Source organism: Dermacentor silvarum, chromosome 1 (genome assembly GCF_013339745.2).
Source record: "Dermacentor silvarum isolate Dsil-2018 chromosome 1, BIME_Dsil_1.4, whole genome shotgun sequence".
Taxonomy (NCBI): domain Eukaryota; kingdom Metazoa; phylum Arthropoda; class Arachnida; order Ixodida; family Ixodidae; genus Dermacentor; species Dermacentor silvarum.
The window spans coordinates 162,409,354-162,433,221 of NC_051154.1; the positions used below are offsets into that span (position 1 = coordinate 162,409,354).

At 46.9% G+C, this 23,868-nt stretch overlaps 1 protein-coding gene across 3 annotated transcripts in view; it reads right to left on the bottom strand.

Moving 5' to 3' along the window:
• LOC119436320 (soluble guanylate cyclase 88E) overlaps nt 1-16,624 on the bottom strand; it is a 57,887-nt gene extending 41,263 nt beyond the window's left edge. Inside the window, exons 1-5 of one of the 3 annotated variants that reach the window (XR_007463789.1) lie at nt 16,355-16,624; nt 14,186-14,493; nt 7,167-7,490; nt 6,333-6,475; nt 1,995-2,124 (exon numbers count right to left, since the gene is read on the bottom strand). Coding sequence is in view for 2 of the 3 variants with exons in the window: in XM_037703138.2 (XP_037559066.1) it covers nt 1,995-2,124; nt 6,333-6,475; nt 7,167-7,490; nt 14,186-14,493; nt 16,355-16,526 (1,077 nt within the window). In the remaining variant the exon portion in view is untranslated. The remainder of the gene's footprint in view (nt 1-1,994; nt 2,125-6,332; nt 6,476-7,166; nt 7,491-14,185; nt 14,494-16,354) is intronic. The other 2 variants (XM_037703138.2, XM_049656981.1) reach the window with 2 other exon arrangements.
• Between the last annotated feature and the right edge of the window lie 7,244 nt (nt 16,625-23,868).

Below are 23,868 nucleotides of genomic sequence, written 5' to 3' on the forward strand. Positions count from 1 at the left end.
AAGTGCTTTTTCTTTCTCAATGTTTTGTTCCCTCCTCACATAGTCACGCTTTCGGCGCTGCTCCCATAACCACCCTTGCTGGTGTCGGTGACGATAGATTTTGAACCGCTTTTCGCCAGAAGTTCCACGACCTATTTGGATCGGCCTTGCTTTCAGTGCCAGGGCAGGCGTATTTCTTTTACCCTCATATCGCCATTACTGCATAGCTGGGTTCGGCGTTCAAGATTTTAAGCAGTATCATGGTCGCAAATGTGAACTTAAAGGGGCATCAACGGGCGATTCCAAGTTAATTGGACGTAAAGTGGTTTTAGTGGGGAAAAAATGCATGTGTCCATCCTGCGAAAAATCTGCCTATAGTGAACTAGCAGAATGCAGCTGTTTCTAAGTAAGCTTCGAGCTACGTATAATGTGATCATTGCGACGTGTCATAGCAATGAGCGATAAAAAGAAGTCATCGCAACAGCCAAGTTGGGAATAGCTACCGCTTCAAATGTGCTGTTTTTCAACCACCCACCTTTTTTATTGATTACTAAAGTTGAAACTCATAGTGCTGTTCTGACTCTTCAAGCGGATTCCTTGAAGACTGAGCGGAAATTAAAAAAAAAAGATTCACTAATTATTTTTTAAGTATTCGCTTTATCACACTTTTTCAATCGCAAGAAGGGAAACAAAGGGGATCGATTTTTGTCAATCACGACCATATAAAGCCTACAGGCAATGAAGCTAAGGAAATTGAAACCTAGAAAATAACAAGGAAAAAGAACAATGAAACAGGAAGAAAAGATAACATGTCGCCGGTGGGAAACAAACCCCTTCGAGCCCCTCTGTTTCCCTTCTTCTCGTTCATTGGGTTTTACGTGCCGAAACGACGCTCTGATTATGAGGCGCCTCGTAGTGGGGGACTACGGAATAATTTGGACCACCTGGGATTCTTTAACGTGCACCTAAATCTAAGTACACGGGTGTTTTCGAATTTCGCCCCTATCTAAATGCGGCCGCCGTGGCATAACGACGGCCTCAAATCTGGCAGCGTTGATGTCATTAGCTAGCTTACGAGGGTTTATCAGCCATGAACGTGCTCTCCCAAGTTCATGTGTTACGTGACGCCGTCGGGCAAAAACAGACGTTCCCCATCCGCCCGCTATGGCCCTGAGTGGCGCTAGCTAACACCTCAGGGCTAGCACTCGTAAATACCCAAGATAGTGGACGGATTGATGGCCGTCGCCGCTGCACAATTGGTAGTGCAACGCACGCGAAGGCGAAAGTTGTGGGTTCGTTTTCCATCGGCGACATGTTATCTTTGTGTCCACTTTCATTTTCCCTTTTCCTCGTTATTTTCTACATTTGAATTTCAATCACAAGTAATTATTCCTATGCTTTCCTTGGCTTCACTGTCTGCATGTTTGCTTTATATGGTCGTGTTTCAATAGCAAAGCCGAGCATCAGTGAAGTCATGTCTTAGAAACCTAGGAGTATAGAACCACAATCTAGAATCCATGCCCGAACTATGCTAAAAATGCATTAACGTTACAATTAGGACCGCCTCGATCTTGGCTTTAGGGAAACTGTTATCTAGCTGGAACGCCAATGTGCCTCAGGACGGATATCTCAGCAGTGATGCTAGCCTTAAATTTTCTGGTCAGAAGACATATGAGCTACTGCTTTTGGCTTTAAATGTGAACATGTGTCTTAACCTTAATAAATGTAATGAAGTTATATTTCTTAATTATGCACCGAAACATTGCGATTTTCCGTGCATGTCTACCCCTTCATGTTAATCCACCTGGACCGGACGAATTGCGCTTATTTGTGCTTTATACGATTTTTAAACAAATGTGTGTTCGAACTAAAAAGAAAAGAATACGCATATGTGGGTATGTGTTACATTTTATCGCCGCTATCGGGAAGCAATTATGGCGCTCTTATTTTTTTCGTGAAATGGAGTCGTCCTTGGACATAAATGAGCGAGGAAGGCCTTAGCATGTTCTGCCCACCTCTCTGTAGGAGACTTCGAGGTTGGCGCCGTGTTGCCACTCAGCCAGCACAATGTCGCGCGTCATGTCGTGGATGCACAGATCCTCGAGGTAGAGGCCCGCCATCTGCAGCTCGTCCAGGCCACTCAGTCTGCGCACCGGCGATGAAAAGCAGCGCTCTGATATTTGTCACAGCGTATCAATAGGGTAATTTTCATAATGGGCACTTCTTAGCGCGTCTAATACTCGTATTTAAACCGCAGACCAGTTTGTACATACTCTGCATGTATTTTGCTCGCGCTTTGCTGGACTTATCTTTTTAGGCGTCCTACGAGGACAAGCTCTCCATCATTCATTGAAGGGATTTTGCATATATGGAAGTGGACATACGATGTGTTTCAGTGACGACTATCTAATTATTGAAAATAGGGCATTCGAGACACAACGGTAGTTTTTTTATTATGGCCAAGGTTCCCTAAGAGATCGGTCAAAAGAAAACGCCAGGATAAATCATTGAGTAGATTAATTAACTAAGATTCGTTAACTAACTTTCTGATTATTAACTTTAGGCCACCAATGCCACTTGGACCTTTGTACCAAATGGCAAACGCATTATAAATCACCTTTTAAAGCGGAGAAAAAGCCTTTACGGCACGTTGACACGAAGAGTTGCCCTTCATTTTCAGCGCGAAACCGAGACGGAGCCCGTCAGCAGTGCGCGTAACCACACCTTATAATTACGTCACGCGGAGACGTGCGAGGCGTGTGACATCCCGTTGCGCGTCAGCCGGAGCGCCATGATATACGCGAGACGATCTCGGCTGGCGGCGCGCATTTGTGCTAATCCCCCTAAAGAAATAAAGCGAACTGTCATTGGTGCTGGTAGCTAGCGATTAAGGGCCCATTTTTTTAAAGAAGAGTTTTCTATCGGTTTTCAAAGCTGATTTGTTATGAGCTCGCCATTAGCCACAAACGTCCAATTAGCCTCCGTTGCCTAACATTATTATTTATGAAGTTAATTAGTGAACTTTAGGTAATTAGGCTACTAATTATCCGTGAAGTAGTTTTGTGCATCCTTGTTGCGAATCTGTCCTGCAAAATGTAATATTCCGTCACGAATCGCACATTTTTCTTAATTCATCGAGGGAAATTCATCGCTGAAACACACGATATACAATCTTCTTTTTTTGAGACAGCGTAATAATTTAGAAGTCACGGCTAGAATGTCTATCGTGCACCGGCAATAATGGGTGTAGGCGTCCCCCACGCACGTTCACGGACCACTTAAGATATTTCCGGCCGTCTCGGCGCGGTACTATAGCCAGCTAACCTTGGCCAACCCTGTTAAAAAAAAAAGAAAAAAAAAGAAACACGGTGCCAAATACGATCTTAAGACATACGGTGTTCGGTCGTCATACAATTCTGACGACCAGCACCGTAGGTCTCAAGATCGTGTATTGCACCATGTTTTTGAAATATATGTTTTCGTTGAACTGCTTGGATAACGTTATCTGGGGCACCCTATATAAGTAGAAGATGTGCGGCATTTGCGCGAAATGTAAGAAGAGAGACGACAAAGTTATACGACAGAGCTGTCCTATCTCTTTGTCGTCCTTGTTGTTGCATTTGGTGCAGCACACTGCTTGTTCGGAATGAACCCACTAGTCCGCAGCAAAGTACTTCGGCATTTGTTTGCCCATACCGACCACAAGATCTCCCGATGCCAAGTTCTATGTCCTAGCCACGTTATATTGCCACAAGCCCATAGAGTTCGGTTTTAAATTTCGTTCACAGCGAGAAAAAAAAATCAGAGCCCTTCCCCTGTCGAGAAAATTGGTAGGCGAAGTTTGTGGCAAGACGACGCTTTCGCGGGCGTTCCGCTTCGTTTGCCTTAAACTCAGGGCCGGCGGCTTTTCGCTGACGTTTGGCCTCAGCATCGCGCTCCTGCAACTCGGGGTCCGCGGCTCTTCGCTGACGTTTCGCCTTGGCTTCGAAAGCCCTCACGCTAGAATCGGACGACAGACAAGCTTCACATACCCCCATTTTCTCGACAGGAAAGGGCTGGTGATTTTGTCTCTTTGGGTCCCACGTGCGACAAGGGTAGTTCAAGGGCGCGTTACAGGTCCCCGAGCCCACAGGGGTATGTGCCATTGAGCTTGGACCCTTTCTGCACTACCACCAGGATCGGCCCACTTTTCAGCGTGACACCACCACCACCACCACCACCACCACCGCCGAAACTTGTGAGCCTATAAAGCTTCGCTTAAAAAGTACGGAGTCTCTCATACACGTTATATATAGGCCGGAGTGGCAAGCCGAGACAGAGATGGTGCTAAGAGAGGGGATGGCGGCGTGGGCAGAGGACTGGCATCTTCTGAAAAAAAAAAAAGAGTAAAAGAAAGATAAACGCGCTGATACAGCGCCATTGATTTGGTCAACCTCATCTCTTAAATGATCGATTTGCAGGCCTCACATACAGCTCCGATTCTAAATTAATGCATTCTTGCTGTAACCTTTCTTTTTTTCTCTTTTTGGTGATGTGAGCAGGAGATTTCGGCATCTTTAGTCCACGCCAGCTATACTGCATTCCTCGTAGTCTGCCCGATTCGTGAGTGTTGAAGTGTCAGTAACAGCTGGGTTTACGCGAACAGTTAAAAAATAAATATTAAAAATAAAGAAAAGCAGCCGCATTGGTCTGGGTTAGTTTTTCTGCACAACTAACCCGGGCCCAACGTCTGGCATGTTTTTTTTTTCGTATTTCGTTCGTAACTTGCGACTTAAGAATAATAGAAAGAGTATATATAGTTCAAAAAAAAAAAAACAATGCGTTCGCTGTCCTTGAGGCGTGAACACATGATCTGTGAACAATTATCTCGAACCAGGCATCCCAAACGACGCCGGCACTCCGCGTGGCGTATAGGCGTTACTGAAATGATTGACTTTCTCAAAGTAAAATGTGTCAGAAAATTCGTTAAGTACGACTTACACACAACCTTCAGACACGATAGCGTCGGATTGTAATTTCAATATACGAGAAAACATAATTCTGTTACGCGGAAACTCAAACCCCTTTTCCAGCTGCCGTTTGAGGTCTTTCTTAGTTGGAGGGGCGCGCCCCGCTCGGTTCCTTGCAAGACCATCCAGATGGCGCTCGCCTCCGCACATCCGCGGCATCGGCGTATCCCGCCGTGCGAAAAAAAAAAGAACCAGAAAGCTCGCATTTGTGCATAGCGTTCGCCGCCAACGTTTGTAGGGAAACATTACGGTTATATAAGCTGCAGTTGCCGGGAAGCGTGGGAAGCAGTCAGGGATATTTGAATGCTATCGCCTTCCACTCTTAAAGGCGAAGCTTAAGCGTCCTCCAAGTTACTCGTGGTGTGATATATATATATATATATATATATATTTGCGTAGTCGTCATCTTTCTTTGCTTCGCTCAAGTACCCTAAGTTCCCCATCATCGTAAGTTGTTAATAGCCACGTGGAGGCAACGAAAACGATGAAGCGTGACGACAAAATACAGAGACACTTCTCAGTTACAAAGTGACCGGTGGATAAGAGCTTAGGAGGAAAAAGTTTTCATTGCTATATGTTGTTTCTCCGCGCACGTTTAGTGGAGCCGAACTGCCGTCAGCAGAACTCCCGTAAGCCGCTCAGCCAAGGGCAATTACCGTGCCGCACCTATCCTTTGGCAGTAATTGGTCGCCAGAGGATAAGCTGCCTTCGACGGTCCTCTCAGAAATAGCCACCCTAAGGCCGGTAGGCAAGGCGAAGGTCACGAATGCAAGAAATCAAGCATGCAATGCCGCCGAACATTTCTCGGTCCACAGCAGCGATAGCGCACGCACGACCGCTTAAACGAGGAAGCGCTCTTTACTACGCAGTAAATTACGCGTATTTTCGGAACGTGCTACCGTAAAATTTACTGTGGCACGACCTGCCGGATCAATGGCATCGCCACTGGAGCATGTAGTAATAAATATAAACAACAAAAAAAGCAAGAAAGAAAATTTCAGCCAGTTCTACAAGCGATATAATAATGGTTTATGGAGCTGAAAAGGAAAACAACCGAATAGCAAATTAGAATTTCTGCACTCGCGACCACGGTACAGCATTACGGGAGAAGACAAGTACCGTATACTGTTGACGGCGCTTGCTTACAGGGCCTTAGCACGAGAGCGGAGGCGCTTGGCAAACAATGAGTCACAAGTATACATGATGTGCCTCGAGAATGTCGCAAATCAACGGATGACGCCTGTGGTTTGACAGCAGTGTCTAGTGTACACCAAAATTCGTGCCGAAAACTCAGCACACGTGCGTCCGCCAAGCTGGGAAAAGCAATTGTGCGCTCGGACTCACAGTGGCACCCCAAGGAATAGTATGACGTCCGACTCGTGCAGGTAGCGCATCTCTCCTTTGAGAAGCAAACGACAGGAAGGCAGGGTGGACTGTTCGGGGAAAATGCACTCCAGCTCCACCACGACTTGCTGATTGGCCAGCAACTGATGGCACAGGGAGAGAAAAGTGGACGCCCGCGTTACTTCAGGTATACGTAAGCAACCACACATACAATGTATTTGTGCCTCATAATCAACTTGTGACTGCTCTTTGGGTCAATTGGTGATGATTAAATGTTATCAATGTGCAAATAAATTGTACTAAACGTGTGCGAGATTTCAGCATGGGTTGTACACCGAATCTTCCGGGATCGTGTCTTGGCAGTGGGTGCGTGTTCAAGGTCAAGGGACAATAAAAGTTTGTTAGTGCTGCTGCTGCTACTACTACTACTACTACTACTACTACTACTACTACTACTACTACTACTACTACTACTACTACTACACTGTTATTAGTTACGTAAAAATAAACATTAGACGATAACGAGCATAATTTGAACTGGTAACAGCGCTTTCCGCAGCCCAGACACTTTGCTTTGGACGTCAATACCCGTCTTTTTTGCACGAAATAGTGTGTCTAAGCCATATGCCCTTATTAAATTATGGCCTCAGAGATCTGGCAGCGCGCCGTGTTTGACTCCATGCGCCAGCCGATCTCAGAGGCCATGATTAAACCTGACCCCTCTATCCCGTCTCCAAGCTTTCTAACTGCCTCGCTCACTGACGTATTCTGAGTGACCCGTTACTGCAGTCCAGAATCGACGACCCCATTTAGCATACGCCGACGAATGCTCACGTTTTCCCACGTGAAGGCAACCATGGGCCTGTGCAGGCGCATAAGGTCGTGCACTGGTCTGCCGGGGCAGGCTCCGGTCTCCCCGCCCTGACCGAACACCATGCGCAGTCGGTGTCCTAGCCAGAGGAGCCGCATGCACCGGTCCACAAGCATGCCGAACGGGAAAAGGCGCAGCAGCGATCCCCAGGATACGTCGGGCAGCGAAATGCCCTCCTGTGCGCGCTGCCGGCGCTGCTCGTTCAGCGTGAAGGCGGCGTTGTCGAAGCTCAATCGCAGCAGCGCCTGGGCACCATCCGGTGTACTGCGCTGGCTCAGCACGCGCACCTGCGCATTCACGTAACGTGCGTTTGCAGCACTACTCCCCTTCACGAGTTTCCATAGGTGCGCACGCGGTTTCCGCAGGCTTCCTTCCGCGGGCTCCAGACGTAAATGACTGCGCGACGTATAGGGTAGTATACATAAAGCCATTTGTTCGTAAGTGCTGTTTACTATTGACCGGTTGCCTTTTATAACAATTTGTTCGACATTACGACTGCCTTCATATGCTCTTACGAGCAGTTTTAGCGCAAGAACTTAATTATGAATTTGGCCGCTGTTATTGAGAGATTTAGCTTTTTTGGATACGTGATAGGTTCCTGTGATACGTGATACGTTCCTCGATGAGCAAAACGAGAACAAGGTGAAAGCAGGAGCCAACGTTTCGACAAGTCGACTTGTTAACTTGTCTTTTTCAAGGAGTTGTCTTTCTTGAAAAAGGCAAGTCCACTTCTCGAAACGTTGGCTACTGCTTTCAGGTTGTTCTCGTTAGTGGACTTGTCTTTTTCAAGGAGTTGTCTTTCTTGAAAAAGACAAGTCCACTTGTCGAAACGTTGGTTCCTGCTTTCACCTTGCATGTTATCGTTTCGCTCATCGTCTAGAATTTCCATCTCCCGCCTTCCCCGTGTTTTTCCCGTGATGCGATCCTGTGATAAGTGATGCGTTAGGCAGTCTGCGCATGCGCCGCCTAATCACGGAGCAGCGTTACAAATGCCGAGATAACATTTTTGCTCACCGTTTCATCGCACACCGTGCGTAGAATCAAATAATGATGCTGTGAACAACTAGGCTTTTAGAGCGTTGCCAATCGTCAACGCATCATGAAAGGTAATGCGGTGGCGCCTATCGGCTAGATAGAGACTAAGGCATGCTCGCTTATAGACCGTTTTTTTCATGGGCGCCGCCATTGCGTAGGCAGTGGCGCCATCTATGGGCAGTTGGCATGCTGGCTTTTGCGAACGCCTGTGTTGTATGCTATGGTATACACTCGGCGGCAGTTTCTAGTAGATTTTTTCGCACTCGCGCGTTCTATTTAGCATGAAATTGCGCCTTCTACGTGAGGTAGGGTCCTGTGAGGCGTAGAGAAGGAATTTAAGTCTGAAGTAATTAAGCGGCTGGAGTTTCTGCTGGCGTTAGGGCGGATGGAGCACCCAGAGTGAAGTGTGCGCGTTTGTTTGAGCTTACAATCAGCCTCGGATATCAGTTAGCTATTTCGTAAAATTCCTTTCACGAATGTTATCATACTGCAACATTCTCAGCACTGTAATTATAAGCTCTGGTTTAGCTGCAACATGTAGTTACGAAACATTTGACGATCCTAACAGCGTGGGTACCGTTCTGCTGGCGAATAAGTTGTACTGTTTACTTCGACAAGCGTTCAAGTTGCTATCAGTGGATACATTGGGCGACTGCCTTGTTTGTTGGGCAAGGTTTCCGCCCACAATTAAATAGTTTGGTTAATAATAACCGCATACCGTACAGTGTGAATCACACTTTTCTAGTGGTCGAACGAGCAGCTACAGACTGCGCGAGCTTCCGAGACAGAACTAAATGCTGTGTTATAGATCTGTTCTATATAGCGCATGGTCCAAGTGGTCCATGCATGCGGCACGACCACGCGAAGTCTTATTGCACCGTTAGCCCCTGTTCTGGTTTATTTGGCCGCAAAAGGCGGACATATAAACTTTTTTTATTATTTTTTTTTCAGTCTCGTAAGTTCAGTCATCTACGACGCATTCACCCATCCTACGGAAATTGTGTCCTTACAAAAGCTGTGGGATTCTCTTTATGTGGTCCCCTTTGTATATTATGCCTTACCGAGCAAAATGGAAGTGCCGATCGAAGCATGATGCTTGTGTATGTCATGTTGGTTTGCCAACCGAAGTGCTCGCTGTGTTGAGCAAAGCCTTCGGCCTCTTGTAGGAGGCTAACGTAGAGATAGTAATTTTAAGTCTACTAGACTTAAGATGCGTGAGAACGATGTCGGTGGCTGATGGAAATGTTTTACAACAACTCTTCGTTGAGTTAAAACCGATACATTCAACATAGTTGACAACATATACACACACCGTGGCTAATGATGCGCGTCGCATTTTTGCACATCCAAGAGAAATTTCCAGATACTGTAGCTACTGCTGCACCTAAAGGCTACACAGTGGTTGTTCGACAACCTCGTAAGAACTGACATCCTGTAAATTGCACTCAGCACTAGCTAAAACACCTCCAAATCGTTCCGCAGCGCGCGACCGGCAACACATTCAAGCCGCGCCGCGCCGGCTCGCCCAAGCCAGAGAGGAGGAAAGGCTCGTCGCGTGCCCTTTCCTCCTCGCTCGATGAAAAGGTCTATACTCTCTGGACCCAACACTAAGCCTTCGAGTACCATCAATGCTTCGCCGAGGAGACGCAACCCTTTTGTGCCGATTATGGTTGGGCGTTGCGTTTATGGTTGGGCGTTGCGTTTATAAACGCCTATGCGTTCCGCATAGGAATGGCCGACAGCGCAGCCTGTGACCACTGCGGCAATGAAGAATCGATTGAACATATTTTATGAAACTGCCCACAGTACAGTGCGCAGAGACAATCTCTCAACAACGCGTTCAACCAATTGGACGACCGGCCTCTGCCGGAAGAAAGAATTCTCCACTACAGACTGGACTTATCGTCACAGAAGAAGGCCGTGCAGGCGCTTCTGCGCTTCTTGCGAGCCACCGGCCGATCTGAACGACTGTGATTAGCACGCTCTTCCGGCATGTGCGGTTTTCTTTTTGTGCTTTCTTTTCTTTCTCATTCTCTCTCTCTGTCCTTTTATTGCGATAGCAATTATATGGACACTCCAAAGCGGATTTCTGCCGTCGCCGTCGCCGTGAGGTTTCGTATGACGTCAACGGCGATGAAATCGTCGCCGCGCGCCGTATGCTGTACGTGCGAGTGAAAGGATGCGAGGGACGCGCGCTTTCACTGGGAGCGAACGCACGGCGGAGTGCAAGCGCGCGTTCTGCGCCGAGCTCCTGCAGAATTAAGCGTCTCTTTTCTCCTTTACAATCACCAGATATATAGAGCAAACGCGACTTCTTCCGAAAGGCCGTGGGGGGACAGGAGGGAGGGAGGGGAGGCGACGTTTAGCTTCGGCACCAAATGCCTAATTATATAAAAATGTTGCGAGGTGAGAAGGTGGTAAAGGCTTCCGACGCTGCTCGACGAGTGTCCCGTTCTGATCTCGTCGAAAACCTCCGAGCCGCCCCCAGAGACACCGGCAACAGTCACCAACGCCGCGTGCGTTCGGTGCGAACGCGGGCAAAACGCCGACAGTGTCGACAACAGTTCGGCGCATTCTTGGTGCTGCTGCATATCCAAGTTTACACAGCGGATAAACTACTATCCTTACTCCGCAGCCCTGCCTTGCTCCCCATCTCTCTCTCCCAAAACATTTCCTGGCTCGGTGCCTCCACTTTATAGCCTAGCTGTGTCAAAACAAAGAGCTGATCGCAATAATAGCAATAAAATATCGCTAGTACCTTGCCCTCAATGCGAGACGGGGCTAAGCGATAACTAATTTTACCATTTATTAACTGCTGTCCTGACGGAGAGCGAGCAGCAAAGGCCAATTCGAATCCAAGTGGGTGGCCTGGGCCGGTGAGGGCGGTGCCATCTTATTACGTTTCAAAGGCGATGCCAATCGTCCTCATAATCTTCATCATGATAGCAAGCGTGGCATTCAGTGGTATAAGACGTGCTCGCAGTATCCCTAATGTGTCCCGTATTACGGTAACGTATCACGTATCATGCAAAGCTAATTAAGCTACCTAAACACTCTGTTGTTTCTAACTTGCACCCGGCCGGACGTTCCTGCCAGTGTTTGTGCACGCTTTCTTTTCTTTTTTCAGGCGGCGGCAAAGACGACAAGCGCCTCTACTAGAATGCGCTGATTCTTATACTTTGATAATTAAATTACGACGTTAACTTGCTGACGTCGTCCAAAAAATTTCATTAAGAGTTCAACTGAACACTGTCTGGCCAGGTAAAGCATCATTAGTCTAATAGGCCACTGGCCAATGTAAAAAAAAAAAAAAGAGAGAGAAAGTACAGATTACAAGGGGCCTGTTGAAAGAGATCTGTGCAGGTGGACAAGAATTTTGTACAGATTCCGAAAACTCAAACTTTGTTTTGTTTTTGGCTTGATTGTTTTACATTGTTCAGTGACGTGTTCTACTAACAATCGCCCAAGAATTGCAAAATCAGGCATGACGTCTACCCATCCGAGCACATTCGCTCTCTCACCTAAGCGCTCGTTGACTTACTCACACATTCACTGATGCAGTTGCGGGAAATAGTAATCTGGTGGCGATAACATGAAGTAATGATGGCACAGTAGAGCCAAGGTGCGCCCAAAGAAAAGCGCTGCTTCCCAGCAAGCCTGTTCTTTTATCTGACAAGCACATTAATGCATTGTTCTTTTGCCGGATAAGATGAATTTAGTACTCGCGGACGTTTCTTATTCTGGGGCCATATTCATAAATAGCTCTCACGATACAATTGTTTGTAAGAGCAAACTTAAGTCAATACTGATGCTGGATATAGGCGAAGGCGGGCAGCCAATGAAAAAATCACTTCCGACCGAAAATATTTGTGAATTTGGGAACTGGATCTGCAACCACCACCCTCTTGTTATTCGAGTCATCCCGAGTAATGGTTTTAAAGAAATCTTCCACAAAGTACACGAAAGCTTCGCGATTGCCTCAAGAAGTGCTCTGTGGAAACACCGATTACATGTGTACTATTTCGTCTTTGAAACAAGTTATTATATGTAGAAACGTTTCCTTCTTCTATAAGCTCTAAACTGGGACCGGATGTACGTACACTGTTTTTTGTTCGTAAGAAACGCTTAGCATGGACCGGCACCCGTTGTTATGAAGCCTGTTTACGTATGATCAGCTTTGTGAGGTCTGAAGCTCGCTCTTACTCTTACGTCAGCAAGCGTCGAGCCTTATCGTCCGTCGTGATGTAAGCCTTATTCTGTAGCTGCCAGCTTCTCATTGCACAGACGGGATTGCAAAATCGATCCGAGCTCACAACTCTTGAAATTCGCCGCAGAGTGCACTGCTTACAGACGCTTATTAGTATAGTTAATGGTCTAACCAGAGTGAACCCTTATATACATGTTGAACACAACACAAGACGAAGAACACGCGGTGAGCATGAGAAAACTTTGCCAATGTGACAGAATCTTTTGGCATGTGCAATCGAAGGCTTGACTTGTTCAAAGAGGCCAGTGATTTCCCCAGGGATAAAATACTTGCGCAGGCAAAATGACCGAAGTCCTAGACCGGTTGACACCACGATGAGACCACTGAATGCAAACGTTTGAACAGAGGAAGGAAACACAAATAGCAGGGTCCATTGCAGAAGAACTATAGCTTAGTAGAAGGTGTTGCTGGGCTAGTTGGTTCATACCTGCGGGTTTAAGAAGCGCACACCGTAGATGGGACAAGGATGTATACACACAAGGCAAACACACAATATTAGCGCTCGTCACGTTTTTACTTCCTTGTCCCGTCTAAGGTCTGCGCTTGTCAAACCTGCAAGTATGAACCGACTATGGTAGCCAAGCAACACGTCCTATTAAACTTTGCCAATTCCACAACAAAACAATTATGTACGGCTACTCGTTCTCTTCTAGTGTGATCGCTGAATGAAACTTGCTCGCACATGACATCACTAACTTGTCCCCTATATTTTTCATTTTTAGCTACTGTGTTGTCATGCTGTCCTTAGTGTCATTGCGTGTTGTCTTCTTATGATATGACTAATAAAACTCGGGCCCCTCGGTTTCCTTTCTTCTCGTTCATTACGTAGCGAGGGTCTCGAATCCGGCAGCTTTGATGTCTTCAGGTAGCATGTGTGGGTTTATTGACCTTCCCCCTAAATGTTCCTGTAGACATGAGGCCTGCGGCGGAAAGGATGTTCCACTCCGCTGTCAAGGCTGCCAGTGGTGGCGATGGCTAACACTCCCTGGGTTAGTTCCAGTAGATATACATAAATATCCTAGTAAGTGGATGGGAAAACAGCGCCATGGTATGTCAATTGGTAAGAGCATAGCACGCGTAATGCAGATAATTCTCCTATGCTGTCCTTGGCGTCATTGTTTGTTTTCTTATATATATATATATATATATATATATATATATATATATATATATATATTACCTTCCAATCTGCTTTTCTATTTCCGGCTATTTCGTCATCTTTCCGTTACGCTTAAGGTGACGCGAATGTCTTGAAGTTGATTGTCAATGCCTCATTCGCAGAATGTACCACTCCTGCTTTGGCTGCCAAAATGCGGCTGGCTGTATCGCCGAAACAATACATAAACAAATAGGAAGCTGGTTGTACTCCAATGTCAGGTATACCACAACACGAGGGGCACTCAGGAAAAACGAAACTGATTCGTAGATTGAGAAGGTCGGGCGGAACAATGGCAGGCATTCCTTTGCAAGGATAGATCAACCCATAGCTATCCCCATCCTGCTTCTCCTCCTTTAGTACTATTCATTAATGCCTGTCATTGCAGTGCAAATGGGTTTATAAAACGTTTAAACTAGCCTAATGTCAAAATTTCATCAGTTACATGTTTTATTTTGTGGTCAGCAACGGCCGACGCCTATTCGGTTGCAAGAAACAAGCGCCCTGGCGAAAATCTCACTGACCTGAAGGCGCATGCCATAGAAGGTGCTGGCCACCTGCACCAGCTGACCGACCAGGTAGAAGTGGAGGCCGCGACGGCACGAGCGGTACAGGAGGAGCGCGCCGCCGCGGTGCTCCTGCAGCAGCTGCAGCGAGGGGCTGCGCATGCGCGGGTAGCTGAAGCGGATCTGGTGGTGCAGATTGTCTATGCCAGCAAGAAAGTCTCGCAGGTGACGGCCAGATGCCCGGATCAACTTGTCGTAGCCGTAGTGGCTGAAGAAGCGCACAAAGCATCGCCCGAAGAAGAAGAGGAATGTGTCGCGGCTCCATCCTGCAGCGGGAAGACGCGCAGCCCCGTAACGCACAGCTCGGGCTCGAAGAATGGCTCGCTTGACGCTGCGCAGGCGCGCGCAGTCTAGTGCTTAGTCTTATAATGTTATATTTGGCTTTCCTTCACCTGATATCTCGCATTCTTTTTAGCAATCACTAATGTGCCCTGACAGTTTTTTCTTCTTTTAGCTGAAAATTAGAAACAACCCTGAGTCTCTACTCACACGTATGAACCTTACATGTTGTTCCGAACATTTAGTTTTTCGCTTTTTTGTCCAGTATGCAGATGACACGCACTCAATTGCACCTGCTAAAACCAACTTCTAGCTCTCCCTTAATGCCTCATTTTTCACAGTCATCAAACTGACAACTTCGGTACCTACGCACAAACATGTGCGTAAACCAAACAACACGGGTACATATATTAAAACAATGTTCCCCAGCGGCTTCCTGAGCCTATCGGAACTCTTCAGCTGTGTTTTCGAGTTCAAGCAGTGGCACTCGTGATCTCGGGCTCAACAGCACAAAATAAAGCCACTATTTCTAAACTCTGTTCTTACGCTAGAATTTTTCGTAAGATGAGATGCCAGCCAATCGGGATGATGGACATATTATTAGCGAAGGTGGCCAGCCAATGGCGAACAGCACTTAAGAACAAAAAGCTTTGTGAGTTCGGCCCCTGATGCCGTAGCCGCAACCACCTGCGGCGACAGAATCTATGTGCCGGATTGTTAAAGTAGCGCTTGTTGTCATGGCAAGAATTTTAGTCCATTTAGAGCTTTTACACCTCATATAGTATAACAGTGCACAATTATGTCCCATCTCAAAGGTCAACACCATGGCCCGAATTCACAAAAACTTCTTACCCAAACATTTTTCGTAAGAACGAATTTTAGGAAATCCAGATGTCAGACATGTCATTAGCGAATGTGGCCAGCCAGTGGCACCTTACGAAAGAAAAGCTTTGTGATTCTGGCCCCATCAGTATCTTGCTAGCAATAGGTGAACTTTTCTTTGGTGACAACAGCCGATAATCACTTAAGCTGCTCACATAAACGCATGGTGGTTGTCCAATTCTAGAACCTCCTTACGACGTGACGTGGGGAGAGCATTATTCTTGACATCTCAGGAGTCGACGTAGATTACCTTTGTGACCGGGGAAAGTACGTAGGGGTGAATGTAGGACAAGAAAAAAAAAACATGATGAGAAATATCTTCATGAAGTACGAATAGCTGTCGTCGAGACAACAACTGTTCGGGTAATTTAAAAGCATTTCAGCACACCTCGGGTCACCGCTCCAAAAGATGTTACCGACAGCTGGGCTAGTTGGTTGTGAATAGCATTATGAAACATCGTTCCAGCGCACAAATAAACACGAAGGAGCAGAAAAAGGCCTGGCTGAAGAAATAGCTTTGAGCGTTCGGGTGCACCAGCAGAGCCTCCCTGTGTACATAAAGGCCTGTTTTCCGTTGAATACAATTCAGTTGAAACCGGCGTTCTTGTTGACTTTCTCTGCTCGTCCGTGTTTATTTGCGTGCTGGAACGATGTTTCATAAGAATAGATCAAGTTACATCCTTCTTTTTTTCCACAGAGTGGGCGCAGTCACCCCCGCAGATTCCCTTTCACATCCGACAGCTCGCCAATTCTTTACATCTATCTCAGACGGCACACTGGTATGCATACAGCACAACGTACACAATGCAGCGAGTCTATAGGCTTGCATTCATGAGCCCGAATCAATGTTACTGAGTCAGGAGCATCGAGCGAGGAGCAGTGCATGCATGCAGGCGCAAGCACAATGGGCTGAATTTCTTCGGTTGATTATGAACGCTTCGCGACCACCAGTGTTCACGAACTCACCGGGAACCCGCTTTGCGCAGGCGTCGGCCAACCTCGTCATGGAGTCGTCTGGGTACACCACATGTGTGGAAAAGTTGTGCTGGCCCAGCTCCGCAAGCGCCGCCTCCCACAGCGGTTCGCCGAACTGGAGCCGCACGTAGTGCTGTACGCTCTCCAGAAGCATGCCGTACATGGCGTCCGCTGCACGTTCAAGACAAAGCGGTGCTAACTTAACCTGGCTTTGGTCAAGCTCACGAATTTCACCTGCCGGGGGCTAACAGGTAGCGCCGCAAGACTGAAGGCTCGTTTGTGCAAATGCAACAGTTACGTGTCTTCTCACAATTCTAACGCATCATCATCCGTGTAAACAAACATTTAAGGCGAAGCGCGATGCACGGCTCTCTAGTTAAATACGCAGGGCAGGTGTGCGTGGGCAGACGGAACGTTGCCGGCGCGCATTGCGCTATACTAATAATAAACCACACCGCAATGTCTTATAACTAGAGGCGAGCATATGCAACACTGCCTTTCAGACATAGAACACGAAACGCCACTACCATCTCGCAGTGCTTCATGCGCTATATACGGGGAAACGGTGGTTGTTTTTTTTGCGAAAGATTCGAGAGACACCATTTCCGGAGGAAAGGGATCAATTTTGACTTCTGGGGGTTCTCGAAAATGCGCCTAAGCCAAAATACACGAACGCTTTTGCATTCCGGCCACCTCCATCAATATGCAGCCACCGTGGCCTGGAGCGGAAAGCGCGACCTCCTTTTCAGGAGCACCCCTCCCCGGCCAGTGGGCCACAAAGCCCGGTACAGTGAGGATCGTCAGACACTGTATCGGAAAAACCTGCGAGCGCATTGTCCTGAAAATCAAAACCACACTAGCACAGCTTTCCCCCTTGTTTTCCTTTAGCAGTATATATAATGGATAGCATGTATAAGTCATCATTCTGTATTAACGCCATAGCAGTCTTGAAGAGCGACAGTTTTCAGAACATGTTTGCCGTCCAAAAAGTAGTAGCCTTTTACTTTCTAGTTGGCATTTCACGTTTGACATTCTTTAGTTACTGAGAATTATGCTGTTTTTCGCTTTACTGATCTTTGGAATGTGATCACTTTTCATCCACAGTGATCGATTCGGCTGTTACATACTCCGAAATTTAAAATTATTCGTCCACCTTACGGCGTGTTTCGTCCCCATTTATAAGTGTAACTGGGCACCCATTTCGAGTCCACTTTCTTGTCTTCCCAATTTTCATGTGACTTTTCACCCTCGAAAGGTGATGCCTGTGCTGAGTTTATATATACGATACACGCCCCAACTCAAACGAAACAACCGCCGCGGTGGCTTAGCGGCTATGACGTTGCGCCTCCAAGCACGAAGTCACGTGTTCGATTCCAGGCCGCGGCGTGGCCAGCATTCCGATGGCAACGGAATGCAGAAACGCCCCTCTACCATGCATTGGGTGCACGTTAAAGAACCCCAGGTGGCCAAAATTATTCTGCAGCTTCTCACTGCGGCGTGCCTCATGATTATATCGAAGTTCTGGTGGGTAAAACCGCAGAATTTCTCTTATTTTTTTCGAATAGAACACAAATATATGAAATATGATACTGATGCATTCAACTAATGGCTTCGGGCTCCACTAATGAAGAGCTAGGCGCTGCAGTAGGTCTGACGTTTTAGGTGGTACCATGTGACAGTGACTTGTCACGTCCCTTGCAGGACGAGCTAGCGGAACAACATATGTATTTATTTTGCATTTATCATCACACTATAAAGTCACGTGTGACGTTACAGTATATATACCATTCAACTATCCCTTCTATTGTATAGCCAGGGTCAAAAGCTTATGGCATGCGGGCTGGACAAGAAAGTGGAGTGTAAGATGAGCTTTAGCTTGCAGCCATTAAAACTGCATCACTATGTTGCTCGCGTACACTAGTACACGTAGCCCGTTTGACATCCATGCTGCGTGCCCAGTTTCAGGAAATATCCAAGGTTTTGGGAATTCGGCTCCTAGAATCATATTCACAAAAAGTTATTATGCTAGAATCATTCGTGAGTGAAACTTTCAGCCAATCCTGATGCTGGACATATCATTAGTGAAGGCGGCCGGCTAAAGACAAAGTGAACTTAGGAACGAAAAACGTTGTGATTTCCGCCCCTGAGGCCAGATTCACAAAGCTTTTATTTCGTAAGTTCGCTTTGCCATTGGCTGGGAGCCTTTGCTAATAATATGCCCACCATCAGGATTGCGTGAAAGTTTCACTCACGAATGATTATAGCATAAGAACTTTTTGTGAATTCGGGCCCTATTCTGGCTCCAATACGGCCCCATTTCGGCCTGTATTCACAGAAAGCTCTTACGCTACAATTGTTCGTAAAAGCGAATTGCAGCCAATCCTGATGCTGGGCATATTATTAGCAAAGGCCCCCAGCCAATGGCAAGGAGTACTTACGAACAAGAAGCTTTGTGAATTCGGCTCCTGGGCCCCTAATTCACAAAACGTTCTTACGCTAAAGAGGTTCGTAAGAAAGAATTTCAGTCAATCCGGATGCAAGACATATTAATATCTAAGGCGGCTGGCCAGTGGCAAAGAGCACTTAGGAAAGAAATGCTTTGTGAATCTGGCCCCTGGGCACCGAATTCACCAAAACTTCTTACGCTAGAATTTTTCGTAAGAAAGAACTTTAGTCAATCGGGATGCGAGACATATCATTATCGAAGGCAGCCAGCCAATGGCAAAACGAACTTACGGAAGAAAAGCTTTGTGAATCGGGCCTCTGATTCTTTATATCTTAAACTTGACATCATACACGATACGTTCATATCCATATATATCCAGTCTGACTGGTATGACAAAAAAGTTCGATATATAGGTAATTCGATATATAAAATAAGCATTTTGTCAAAAAAAAATTCAAGGGGACTTTATTGCTATTCGCTACGCACAATAATTCGTTATATGTGGGTTCAATATGTCCGGCTTCGACAGCATCTGTTCGCCCCTTTACCAACATTGACGTCGTTCACATCGGTACCGACTCGCTGAGCGCTGCAAAGTGGCTGAAAAACTTTACCAAAACAGTGCGTATCTTTGAATAGACTTCGCATCTCCTCCCGATTCCCCACGAAAGTCCACTCGGTGCAGGTGCAAGGTCGCGATCGCTATACGGGGTCATTTACATTTTACATTTTTTTAAGGTTTTACGGAATATTTAAATATTGCCTCTGGCAGATAGCATAATTCTTGTCATTGAGCTGGATTATTCGATGAGGCAGACTTTACTAGCACAATAAATCAAAACACATATTCAGCTAAATACAAACATTCACTAATTAACCTCCTAATAAATTTCTTTACGGCCCATATTGTAATCTACGAAATGTAGCCGATAAGCTTGCAAGACATGTCCACTTGAAATGAATTTGCTGGATGACACCAATTTCGAGATATTATTTCCCAAATTGTGGGTCGAAATATATGGGCGTCCCGGTTATTTTTGTGAATTAATGCATAAAAGAGCGATTTGTTAAAAAATGAAGTCGACCAACAGTGCATTTTTACGGCGAGTTTGATGGCGCATATCTCCCAACTGGTGTCATTCTGGAATTTCATTTCAAGTGCATCCGATTCGCGACCTCACCGGCTATCATTCGTAAACTGCAATATGCGCCGTGAATTACTAAGAAGTGAATTGGTGAGTTTTTGGTAATTAGTTGAATATGTGTTTACATTTCTCGTGCAAGTAATGTCCGCCTGTCTGAATAATCTAGCTCTAATACTAGAATTATGCTAACTGCAACAGGCGATTTTCAAAAAATTCCATTTTATATATATTAAAAATGGAATTTTTAATATATATAAAATATATAATATAACTGTATAGTATATAATAGTATAATATATAGTATATATATATATATATATATATATATATATATAGTATAACTGTATATAATATAACTGTCAAGATTACTGACTCTTCTTCACCTGACAGCCCACCTGCTTCGCCTTTGACCATTGTAGCCGACAAATACCTTCGCTGACGGAATACACGCGCTCTACTCTTCCCATATCCCGGTTCCCTTCCCCGTACTCTCACTCGAGTGGAGGAGATCTCTCTCCAGAGACTTTGGCCTCGGACGGTCTTTAAATCTTCCGTATCCCTGGCCTGCGGCCGAGGATTCCGAGACCCCTCTGATAGCTGCCTCCTTGCATTCAGTGGATGCTCGCCATCCATTGTGGCTGAGTCCCAAACAAAGACCTTAACGAGCCAAAATGCTTAGAAATGCCGGGAAAGACAAGCCTACAGAAAATGAGCACTAATTCTGCACAATAAGTTGCACAATGCACTTCTGCCGTTTCATCAAGAACAAGGAACTTGCGTATTTATTTAGGTATAACAGGCCGCGTGCCCAGAACGAGATAATACCCTTGTGATAAAAAAATTACTTCGTTTGCTTATTCGCCGGTGACAATTGGTCAAATTGAAGAGACAATTATCGACGTCGGAAAACTAACTTTCGTTTTTCGCTGCCACATCCCGAACTAACAAGCTGGACGGGAACGATTGAAACAAGGGCAGCGCATTGCGGACGAGTGGAAGGAAGAGTGGACATGAGTGATACGGAAACAGGATTAAAGGAACAGCGTGGCAGAGGCTGCAGGGGAGCGTCTAGTAGTCTCGACGGGAGACGCTACAAGGGAAGCGATGAGCTAGGGTTCATAGTTTTCGCTTAAAAGAAAAAACAAAAAAAAAACACGAAAGGTACACCGAATGTTTTTCCAGGGATTCAGTTTTAATCGAAAAGTGCCAGCGAAAACCTATCTACTAGAGCGCTAAGACGATGATCGGCGCGAATCTGGCAGCCCGCATGCTCTCTAACGCAAGGAGCCTGGTGACCTCAATACCACGCGGCATGCAGAAAGTTCGGGGGAGGCCTGGACCGGATACTTGTAGACCTTGGCGCTCACGCCACTGCGGTGGATGAACTGGGCAGGTTCACTGGTGGTGACGCGGGGTAATACCTACGTAGTGATTTTTAAAGACAATTGCTTTCTTAGCGAGTCTTCCGCTCAAGCGACCTGTTTAAACGACTGTGACACTCCCGCGTCCCTATGTGTGTTGGTGTTTTTTTTTTTTTGTCACCTCCCTCTGTTTCTCTCTGTGTGCTTTTCTTCTTTATCTTTCTGTCTCCCCTTACTCGATCCTTCCCAATTGCAGGGTAGCAAACAGGATATCTGTCTTCCGGTTAACCTCCCTGCCTTTCGCGTCTCATTCATATCTGCGCCTGGAGATTTTGCGTGGACTACCGGCATCTTAACAAGATCACCAAAAAGGACGCGTATCCGCTCCGACGCATAGACGACGCCCTGGATTGCCTTCATGGCGCCAAGTATTTTTCTTCAATCGACCATCGGTCAGGGTACTGGCAGATAGCCGTCGATGACATGGACCGTGAGAAGCCCACTTTTGTTATACCCTGACGGCCTTTATCAGTTTGAAGTCATGCCCTTCGGTTTATGCAACTGCCCCAGCCACCTTCGAATGCATGATGGACACCCTCTTACAAGGTTTTAAATGGTCCATTTGCCTGTGTTATCTTGAGGACGTCATTGTATTTTCACCGACATTTGAAACGCATCTCGACCGATTTTCCTCTATCCTTTCTGTGTTTCGCAAAGCCGGCTTACAATTTATTTCATCTAAGTGCCACTTCGGACGTCAGAAACTAATCATGCTGGGTCATCTCGTCGATTCAATCGGTGTTCGCCCCAACCCTGACAAAGTTCGAGCCATGCAGAAGTTCCCCGTTCCGACTTGCACAAAAGAAGTTCGTAGCTTTCTGGGACTATGCTCCTTCCGTCGTTTTGTCGAGAATTTCGCGGAAATCGCACGCCCTCTCACAAATTTACTGAAGAAAGGCGTTTCGTTTCTTAGGGGGGGGAGCTGCACAGGCTACCGCCTTCTCTACTCTCATTACGTCGCTCACTACACCACCTGTCCTGGCTCATTTCGACTGCTCCGCTCCAAGAGCACTCCGCACCGATGCCAACGGCCGCGGAATCGGCGCTGTTTTGGTCCAGTATCAGAATGGGCATGCCCGTGTTATCACCTATGTCAGCCGTCTCCTTTCCCCAGCCGAACAGAACTACTCTATTATGGAACGGGAGTGTCTTGCTCTCGTTTGGGCGGTGGGCAAATTCCGCCCCTACTTACATGGCCGGCATTTCACCGTCACTACCGACCACCACGCACTTTGCTGGCTATCGTCCCTTAAAGATCCCACAGGGCGTCTTGGTCGCTGGGCACTGCGGCTCCAAGAGTACACCTACTCTGTTTATTTTATTGCGATAGCAATTATATGGACACTTCAACCGGATTTCTGCCGTCGGCGTCGCCGTCGCCGTCGCCGTGAGGTTCCGTATAGATAAAATCTTCGCCACGCGCCGTATGCCCCAGAGGCAGCGTGCGGGGACGCGCGCTGTCACGGAGAGCGAACGCACTCAATCTCCCACGCGCAAGCAAGGAAGCGGAAAGCCAGCGCCGGCACTTCTCTGCCAACAACCGCGCTCGTCGCTCGTCCGCACAGTCTCTTATCTCTCCCACGCGCAAGCAAGGAAGCGGGAAGCCAGCGCCGGAAGGAGCTGGGGGGGGGGGGGGGGGCGCACTTCTACGCTGCCAACAACCAAGCTCGTCGTTCGTTCGACCGCACCGTCTCTTATCTCCACACGGCTCTGACCTTTATGCGCATTCGCCGCTCAGTTTCCGTTGAAGCGATAGACCGCACGTACCTTCGCCCGCTCCTGCGGCGTATATATCCGCTCGCTGCCAGCGTTTTGACGGTCGTTGTCTGCAGTCATTCAGTGTGATCTATTCATGTTTGTTTGTGCGCGCTCACACCACGCTTCTTCAATCAGTTAGTAATAGTCGGGCCACATTTTCCAACGCACGCTACACATGCAATGCTGCCCGGGTCGGCAGTGCAGCGCTACAGGTGTGTCCCTTCGCACGCGCTGCCCACGGGAAGCGCTTCTCATCAACACCACCGTTTCACACGCGCCTTCTCGTGGTCATCGAGTCTCTCTTCATGTCGGTCTACTTACGCCGCAGCACACCTGCTTACTTAATCAGCTCATGTTTACTACAATTCATATTGCTACCAAAGCCGCTCACTTTACTTCGTATGACATTGCTGTGTTGCTATCGCATTCATCGCTTCGCCCTTAGGGCGAAACTGTGACATTTTTTTAGTCTGGCCGATTACACAGGGACGCTGACTTTTTGTCCCGCAATCCCGTGGATCCGCCTGGTGCCTCCGATGACACGCCTGCCTGTATACTCTCGCTCTCCGCTTTCGGCCGCATCCGGGATGAACAGCTGCGTGATCCCATCTTACGTGAGTTTACTCAGAAGCTGGATTCCACAGCACCCGATCCGTCTCTTCACCTCTTCGTGCTTAAAGATGGTACATTATATCGCTACAACGTCCTTCCGGAGGGACGCGAGCTGTTGCTCGT